At 33.4% G+C, this 9,804-nt stretch overlaps 1 protein-coding gene across 1 annotated transcript; it reads left to right on the plus strand.

Annotated features, from left to right (window-relative positions):
• Nucleotides 1-298: 298 nt before the first annotated feature.
• Nucleotides 299-9,502, plus strand: LOC111083487 (homeobox protein rough-like; the record flags this gene model as incomplete). The annotated part of the gene is made up of 2 exons (XM_022380040.1): nucleotides 299-533; nucleotides 8,896-9,502. Coding segments are annotated over 2 exons (401 nt in total), but the record flags the coding sequence as incomplete, so codon positions are not given.
• Nucleotides 9,503-9,804: the final 302 nt, after the last annotated feature.

The following is a 9,804-nucleotide window of genomic DNA, read 5'->3' on the forward strand; positions in this document are numbered from 1 at the left end:
CCCGGTGGGACAGCAGTAAGTCTACGGATTTACAATGCTAAAATTCGGAGTTCGATTCCTCGAGGTGGAAACAGCATATAGCCCAATGTGGTCTTGCTGTAAAATAACCAAACCAATCAATATTTTTTTCATCAGTTTGGTTTTACAACTGTCAAGCTTTGTCCCCGTAAACGACTAACGTCAGTGTTACTTGACACTATCCCCATCCTGGATATTATTTTCTACGTCCCCCAGAGATTATCAAACAGTTTTACGAGATGTTTCTTTTAATTTTTATTAAAGTTTTGTATTTAAATAGTTCACAGAAGACGGAGGAAGGACGGTAGACAGCGCCGCCAGAGAACAACGTTTACCAGCGAACAAACACTCCGGCTGGAGATGGAATACCACCGGAACGAATACATCAGCAGACCCCGCCGTTTCGAACTCGCCGAAAACCTAGACTTGACAGAAACGCAGATCAAAATCTGGTTCCAAAACCGCCGAGCCAAAGACAAACGCATCGAAAAGGCTCAGATGGACCAACAATACAGGTACCACTTTTCTTTGTTTGTTTCATTTCCGTTCTCCAAAAATCAAGCGACATTCATTTTGTCGCATTCAGAACTTCACACTTGATCACAGATTCGACACAACTTAACACAACAGTTACTTAACATCGTTTTAACTCTAATGCACACAACAGAATGAAACACAACTTTACACAACAGTTACTTAACATCGTTTTAACTCTAATACACACAACAGAATGAAACAAACTTTAAACAACGATTCATGTATAACGTTTTAATATCTACTACACAAAACATGATGAAACACAACTTTACACAACGGTTACTTAACATCGTCTTAACTCTAATACACACAACAGAATGAAACAAACTTTAAACAACGATTCATGTATAACGTTTTAATATCTACTACACAAAACATGATGAAACACAACTTGGATTACAGTTTAAACAACACTTTGTGTATCTGCCATTTAGACTACAATTTGAATAATACTGGGTTTACTTACTAATTCATCCACTACATAAACAACAGTTTGTTCATTTCTTACGACTAGTTTGTTATTTACTTTTCAAACTGCTATTTAAACAACAGTTTGTTCACTTTCTGCTCAGACTACTTGTTAAACAATAGCTTATTCACTTACTTTTCACTGTTATATGAACAACAGTATTAACACCACTACTCACATTAACACGAAGACAATATTTCATTTCTCTGTTACTTTACTATAATTTAAACAATAGTTTATAAACTTTAAAATAATTTCAAATTCAACTATTTGTTTTTGTTCTTATTATTCATTCTCTTTCTTTCCTTATCAGTTGGCTTTAGTTATCACCGTACACTAGCATCTGTAGTTATCACCGTACATTTGAACCTGAAGTTATCACCGTACATTTGGACCTGTAATTATCACCGTATATTTGAACCTGTAGTTATCACCGTACATTTGAACCTGTAGTTATCACCGTACATTTGAACCTGTAGTTATAATCGTACATTAGCACCTGTAGTTGTAACCGTACATTTGGACCTGTAGTTATCACCGTACATTTGGACCTGTAGGTATCACCATACATTTGGACCTGTAGTTATCACCGTACATTAGCACCTGTAGTTATCACCGTACATTTCGACCTGTAGTTATCACCGTACATTAGCACCTGTAGTTATCACCGTATATTTGCACGTGACATACTCCAAATCAAATCTGTAAAAATGATCGTTTCTGTTCACAGATTTTTCACTTCATCTTTAGAGTTTTTGTCCTTTTTTACAGATTTTAATAATTAATTCGTGTTATTTTCGACACTAGTTCTTATCTGATGTCTTTTCTTTATCTTTTAAATAAACATCTTGGATATCATGTCATCATTTCTTTACGACTAGTTTCTTCTCCTTCACTAAACACTGTTTACATATAATCTTCGTTTAACTATAGAATTATTATATCTCAATGCTAACAGCATAGCTGACTATATAAAACTCATCTGTTGATGTCACAAGGTGACACCTGACTATATAAACCTTATCTGTAGATGTCACAAGGTGACACCTGACTATATAAACCTTATCTGTAGATGTCACAAGGTGACACCTGACTATATATACCTTATCTGTAGATGTCACAAGGTGACACCTGACTATATAAACCTTATCTGTATATGTCACAAGTTGATACCTGATTATATAAACCTCATCTGTAGATGTCACAAGGTGACACCTGACTATATAAACCTCATCTGTAGATGTCACAAAGTGATACCTGACTATATAAACCTCATCTGTAGATGTCACAAAGTGATACCTTACTATATAAACCTTATCTGTAGATGTCACAAAGTGACACCTGACTATATAAACCTTATCTGTAGATGTCACAAAGTGATACCTGACTATATAAACCTTATCTGTAGATGTCACAAAGTGATACCTTACTATATAAACCTTATCTGTAGATGTCACAAAGTGATACCTGACTATATAAACCTTATCTGTAGATGTCACAAAGTGATACCTTACTACGTAAACCTCATCTGTAGATGTCACAAAGTGATACCTGACTATATAAACCTTATCTGTAGATGTCACAAGGTGACACATGACTATATAAACCTCATCTGTAGATGCCACAAAGTGATACCTGACTATATAAACCTTATCTGTAGATGTCACAAGGTGATACCTGACTATATAAACCTATCACTTTGTGACATCTACAGATAAGGTTTATGTAGTAAGATATCACTTTGTGACATCTACAGATAAGGTTTATATAGTCAGGTGTCACTTTGTGACATCTACAGATGAGGTTTATATAGTCAGGTATCACTTTGTGACATCTACAGATAAGGTTGATATAGTCAGGGGTCACCTTGTGACATCTACAGATGAGGTTTATATAGTCAGGTATCACCTTGTGACACCTATACCTGACTATATAAACCTTATCTGTAGATGTCACAAAGTGATACCTGACTATATAAACCTATAGGTGTCACAAGGTGATACCTGACTATATAAACCTATAGATGTCACAAAGTGATACCTGACTATATAAAACTATAGATGTCACAAAGTGCTGGCTTACTATACAAACCTATAGGTGTCACAAAGTGATACCTGACTATATAAACCTATAGGTGTCACAAAGTGATACCTGACTATATAAACCTATAGGTGTCACATTGTGATACCTGACTATATAAACCTATAGGTGTCACATTGTGATACCTGACTATATAAAACTATAGATGTCACAAAGTGCTGGCTGACTATACAAACCTATAGATGTCACAAAGTGATACCTGACTATATAAACCTATAGGTGTCACAAAGTGATACCTGACTATATAAAACTATAGATGTCACAAAGTGATACCTGACTATATAAACCTATAGATGTCACAAAGTGATACCTGACTATATAAACCTATAGATGTCACAAAGTGCCGGCTGACAATATAAACCTATAAATGTCACAAAGTGCCGGCTGACAATATAAACCTATAGATGTCACAAAGTGACACCTGACTATATAAACCTATAGATGTCACAAAATGATACCTGACTATATAAACCTATAGATGTCACAAAGTGATATCTGACTATATAAACCTATAGGTGTCACAAAGTGCTGGCTGACTATATAAACCTATAGATGTCACAAAGTGCCGGCTGACAGTATAAACCTATAGATGTCACAAAGTGATACCTGACTATATAAAACTATAGATGTCACAAAGTGATACCTGACTATATAAACCTATAGATGTCACAAAGTGCCGGCTGACAATATAAACCTATAGATGTCACAAAGTGATACCTGACTATATAAACCTATAGATGTCACAAAGTGATACCTGACTATATAAACCTATAGATGTCACAAAGTGATACCTGACTATATAAAACTATAGATGTCACAAAGTGATACCTGACTATATAAACCTATAGATGTCACAAAGTGATACCTGACTATACAAACCTATAGATGTCACAAAGTGTCGGCTGACAATATAAACCTGTAGATGTCTGGCTGACTATACAAACCTATAGATGTCACAAAGTGCCGGCTGACAGTATAAACCTGTAGATGTCTGGCTGACAATATAAACCTCCAGTTCTCACACAGTGTTAGTTGAAATGTTTCCAGAAGGAAAGACGTGAGATCGTTAAGTAAGCTTTAAATACTGAGAGTTTTTATTCCTGCAGTATGAAAACTCAACCTAAGTAAATATTTTCCATGACACCAGTCTCTATTTTAGTAGATAATCTAGGTGTGTTGTATAAAATTAATTCTACTCGGTAACACCAGTCCATCATTCGGTAATCTGCTTATAATAGCGGTCCAAATCTCTTACGTGCTGTTCAGGAGTTTTTCGGAAGGTTATTTATTTTTCATTGGTAAATAAGATTTCTACGAGCAGTCATCACTTAGAAAGCGTGTTTCAATCTCGTTTCTTTCAAGTGCATTAATATTAATCCATTATCCATCAAAGTACAAGTATTCTTATATAGATGGCGTAATCTATCAACCCCAAGAATGTAATTTCTTATCGTAATTTGAAAATTAATTTCGAGGGTTAGACAACATAGAGGATTAAAGGCTACTTTATCGCTTAGAAAGAACAGCTTGTCACGATACTTGTAAAGGAAGTTTGTTGGTTATGGAACATTATAATTCTAGTAGGCTTCTCATAAACCCCCTTAAACAGACTGTAGAAAGAGTATATCTATGAACATCCTAGGTATTGGTTCATTTATTTTAGCATGATGTTATACCCCACCCCCACCCCCCAGTTCCCATTTTAGAGCCTTAAGTCACAAAAACCACGGGGGGGGGGTGAAAATATGGAATGAGAAATTTAGGTTTAGCCGCACATTTATTTTAGCGGGCTATCGACCACCACCAGCACCCCCCGGCCCCCAGAGGTGGGAACGGAGAATTGTGAACATTTAATGCGTGTTGCGTTGCTAGTGGGATGTTAAATTTAATACACTTTGCTATATTACATTCGCATTCTTATATAATCATATAAATTCTTAATAATTTATGTGTATAATGAAATTTCATCCGGTTTCTTTTCGCGTTCGTTTGTCACTGAAGTTTAGTATTATTTAGTAAATCCTTTTTGTTTTCTTATTTCTGTTTGCTCGTAATACAATAAAAAGGCGTTTTATATTAAACGTTGAAAATGCGAAAAGACAAAGCTTAACACAATTATTCTGCTATTAAATTGAATAAAGATTCATACAAAACACTTACGATTAAGAGGCTCGAGCCTCAGCATTTCAGCACGTGCACTGTTCAAAGTGTTTTCCGGTAAAACGAGATCTATTTCCGTTTGGAAAGTTATATAAATTGCAAATTAAATATTTATATTTAGATTGTTTGACATTCACAGATTCCAATATTTGAGCTCAGAGACAAATAAAATATTTTGGTTTCCAAATAACATGAGTCGGGCTAGAGAAGCGATCAAAACAGTACCTACCTGCTGAGTTAATCACATCCGCCTATCGTATATCTCGTGAAGCTTTGCTTCGTTAAGTGAAAATTAATACTATTAATCGTATACGTACTGTTTATGTGTATATACGAGATTAGTCAAAAGAAGGCAGGTGAGTTTACCGGATTCTATCTTGCCCTAATCTACAATAATTGGTTGGATTTATAATATTTAATGTCAGTTAACGACGTAGAGTTTAGGCTGAGGTTGACATGTCGTAACTTCCTGAATACGTAAAACTATATTTCTACATATATATATACACGATTTAAAATTCATTAAAAAGTGTTATTAGATTATCAGTATACTTGTATAAAAATGACGGGAAACCACTGTTGCCTGTACGTCAAACACGCATCCACTCTTCACTTATTTCATCAGTCTCGAAGTAATTCTATAATTATCACAATTTTAGTAAAACGTACGCAGAAAATTGAAACGTTATCGTGAACAAAAGTACGTGTGCACTCTGAAAGAGACTTAAATTACACTCTTGAGCCTTTACACTGTATTCTAGGTCAGCTAGTATAAAACATAGTGCGGACATTCCGACACACATTTTCAACTCTTTTGACTGTACAAAAGATAAAATATATTTGTTAATAATAGACGTATATTTTTCTTTATGTTTTAAGGCCAAGTAGGTAATATATATGTGTTAAAATACCAAAATAATATTTATGAACTAACATTTATTTACCACTTAAAACTTTTTAAACACTGACTCTATAACGTTACTAATAGTAGGCCTATTTGTAGTCTAATTTAAGTGTTAGGCCTAATACATAAATGTAACGTAAGGCGTAGATGAAACACTATTCGGTATATTTTATTTCGCTTTTGGCTACAACTCATAAAACTTCTGAATTAAACTATTTTGCTGTTATATCACTGTAGTTATAAAAAAATAAAGAATAAAAAACAAACCTTTCCAACAAATCAACATGAATATTGAGCATTCAACATAAACACCATAGTTGGCCTAAGAATCAGGTGATAGTTTTGCTGCTAAGCGACGATGTATATTGTTGAGAATTATCAAAAAAGGAGCACGAAAGCTTTCTCCAAAGAGTGACAAAGGGAATAAGCCTTTTATAGTTAGTGATACAATGATGAGTGTGATTTGTAAGATTATTATATTACATTGTTTAAACTTATATAAAAGTTTTTTTTTAACTTAAAGTACATAAAGTTGGAAACACGGTTTTGATAGTTCAAAGTCCTTGTTTTGGCTAAACCTCTATTTCTATCCGTATCTTCTTCCCAGACTCTAAATGTCGGGTTTCGATACCCGTGGTTGGCAGAGCACAGATAGCCCATTGTTTAGCTTTGCGCTTAACAAGTACATAACCAAATTATCCGCTCCTATCTATCTGTATCTTAGTGATCTTGCTTTTTTTCTACACAAAATATTTTTTAGAATTGCAAACACATTTTTTTGCTATGGTTGACAAGCGTCTATACAGACGTACAAACATTTGAAAATAGTTAAATAATCTGAAAGTAGGAAGGAATAAATAAGAAATATTAATAAATCATCTTCTGCTCACTCAGTAAGATTACCTATATAAATCAAGCAATTAAATATGAGACAGGAAAATCACACGAAAGTAGAATTTCTGAGGAAATTGGAAAATATTTCCTGGGAGCAGAGGTATCTGAGATGTAGGGTGTAGTATTGTGAATTATATTTAGTTTCAAGACTTGGATGTGGAATAGAATTAATTTCATTTTCAGTAACTAATGCGTGTGTATATGCCTACAACTAAGTGCAGAGATGTCGGACATTTTGGTCTTGGGAACTCGCACCTGCTTCTATTTTTAATTCCTACATCATTACCCACCTAAAGCTGGCGATTAGCTTTAATGCGCCCCTCTTCCGCCAGTTCACACTCCATAATTTATATCTTGGTTTGACATTGTTTTGTTTTTTAATGCTGTATATTTTCCCCTATTTGTTGGATTATTAAGACTAACCGTATGACGGAAACATGTTACTCCATGATCTTCTTGTACAGTTGTGAGTATTCAGAGACCTATTAAAGTGGTAATACCCCCAATTTTGAACATGTAGACTTTTTCTATGTATTTCTAACGGAACAATGAATAATTTGCTACTTATTGGAGAACACAACGAAACAATTGTTATGGTGTGAACACCTTTTTCAAGCTGATGAAACATGATTATAATTAATTATACTTGTGATAAAAGATTAGTATAAGACCAAAAATATTTTTATACACTACATTCTTTATCCAGTTCTTTATTCAAGAATTAAATGATAAGATTAGTTTAAACACACGATATTCGTCATATCCATTGCTGACGACGCGTTTCACTCAATCCAGAAGCCATCGGCTTCTAAACGGCGTTCACACCATAACAATTGTTGTTGTTGTATCAAATGACTTGTAGTATTCTGACCACTACTGTGTTCGTTGTATCCCAATCAGCCTGAAGAGTTCTGGATTAAGCGAAACTCGTCGTCAGCAATGGATATGACGAATATCGTGTGTTTAAACTAATCTTATCATAAACTCTTCTAATTCTTGAAAATCATAAATCAATATCATCATAATATAACATTACTGAATATCAATATCATCATAATATAACATTACTGAATATCAATATTATCATAACATTACTGAATATCAATATCATCATAACATTACTGAATATCAATATCATCATAATATAACATTACTGAATATCAATATCATCATAATATAACATTACTGAATATCAGTATCATCATAACATTACTGAATATCAATATCATCATAACATTACTGAATAGCAATATCATCATAACATTACTGAATAGCAATATCATCATAACATTACTGAATAGCAATATCATCATAATATAACATTACTGAATATCAATATCAATATCATCATAACATTACTGAATATCAATATCATCATAATATAACACTACTGAATATCAATATCATCATAACATTACTGAATATCAATATCACCATAACATTACTGAATATCAATATTATCATAACATTACTGAATATCAATATCATCATAATATAACATTACTGAATATCAATATCATCATAATGATGTTATGATGATATTGATATTCAGTAATGTTATGATGATATTGATATTCAGTAATGTTATGATGATATTGATATTCAGTGATGTTATGATGATATTGATATTCAGTAATGTTATGATGATATTGATATTCAGTGATGTTATGATGATATTGATATTCAGTACTGAATATCAATATCATCATAACATTACGTATATGAAGTTTGAATACTGTACAAATTTAATGTTGAAAATTGTTTTCATTACAAACTCAAATGAATAACTTAATGTCTTATCTCGATTTCGCAGGTGTATGGCACTAGCCAATAGCCTAGGACCATTCTATCCACCAGGCGGCGGTGCTGTCGGTAATCTTTCTTGTTCTCCTTTCTGTGGGGCGTGCTACTACAAACCTGGAAGTACTCCTTTGTTGACGTCACAAAATACGTCAGCACTCCTGGCTCAAAGATTTTGAACGTTATTGTTTTTTTATGAGACTGGCGAATCATTGTAATGAAAAAAAAAGAACGTCCTACACAACAGCAGCCAATGAGAAAGTGACTTTCACACAATTCTAATAAGGGTTGGTGTTTCTCAAGTTCGAAGAATATTTAGATTGGTGTAAATTTCCCAGTTTTTGTTTAGAAATCAAGTAATCTGTAGTTTTTTTTGTTGTGTTCTATTTTTATAGTTACTGTGGTACAACAACCGTAACATGATTTGTTTTGAGTAAGAAAACCAACAGGAAACAAGTACCGAAAGATGACAAGAACATTGGAATTGCTTCTTAGAATCAGTACACGAGTTACAGCAGAAGAAAAAATAAAACATGTTCACGACAAGGCGAATGAAAATGTAAAGTTTGAGAACTTATGACAGAAAATTCTAACCATGTGTTTTACCTTTAAATTTCTTTGACCAGGAGTATTTGTGAATGTGTACAAAACTAGGGAGATTAGAACTGCTGAGGGATTGTGGGAAGGGTGAAAATTCAAAGTTCGACTAATAGTTCTATAATCTGTATTTATTTACCGATATTTATATGTTTTGGTGAAGAGACCTATTAAGTTTTTACTCTAGAAGTATCAGAGTTAGTTATATATTTCTTCAAACATAGATGTCGCTGCATTAAGAACAGTTGAAGATAGAAATTCTATAAATAAAACTTGTAATCACCAACTCCGCAAGAAGAGTATTCTAACTTTAACTTAGGGAATA

This window comes from Limulus polyphemus, unplaced genomic scaffold (assembly GCF_000517525.1).
Source record: "Limulus polyphemus unplaced genomic scaffold, Limulus_polyphemus-2.1.2 Scaffold9780, whole genome shotgun sequence".
Classification (NCBI taxonomy): Eukaryota; Metazoa; Arthropoda; class Merostomata; order Xiphosura; family Limulidae; genus Limulus; species Limulus polyphemus.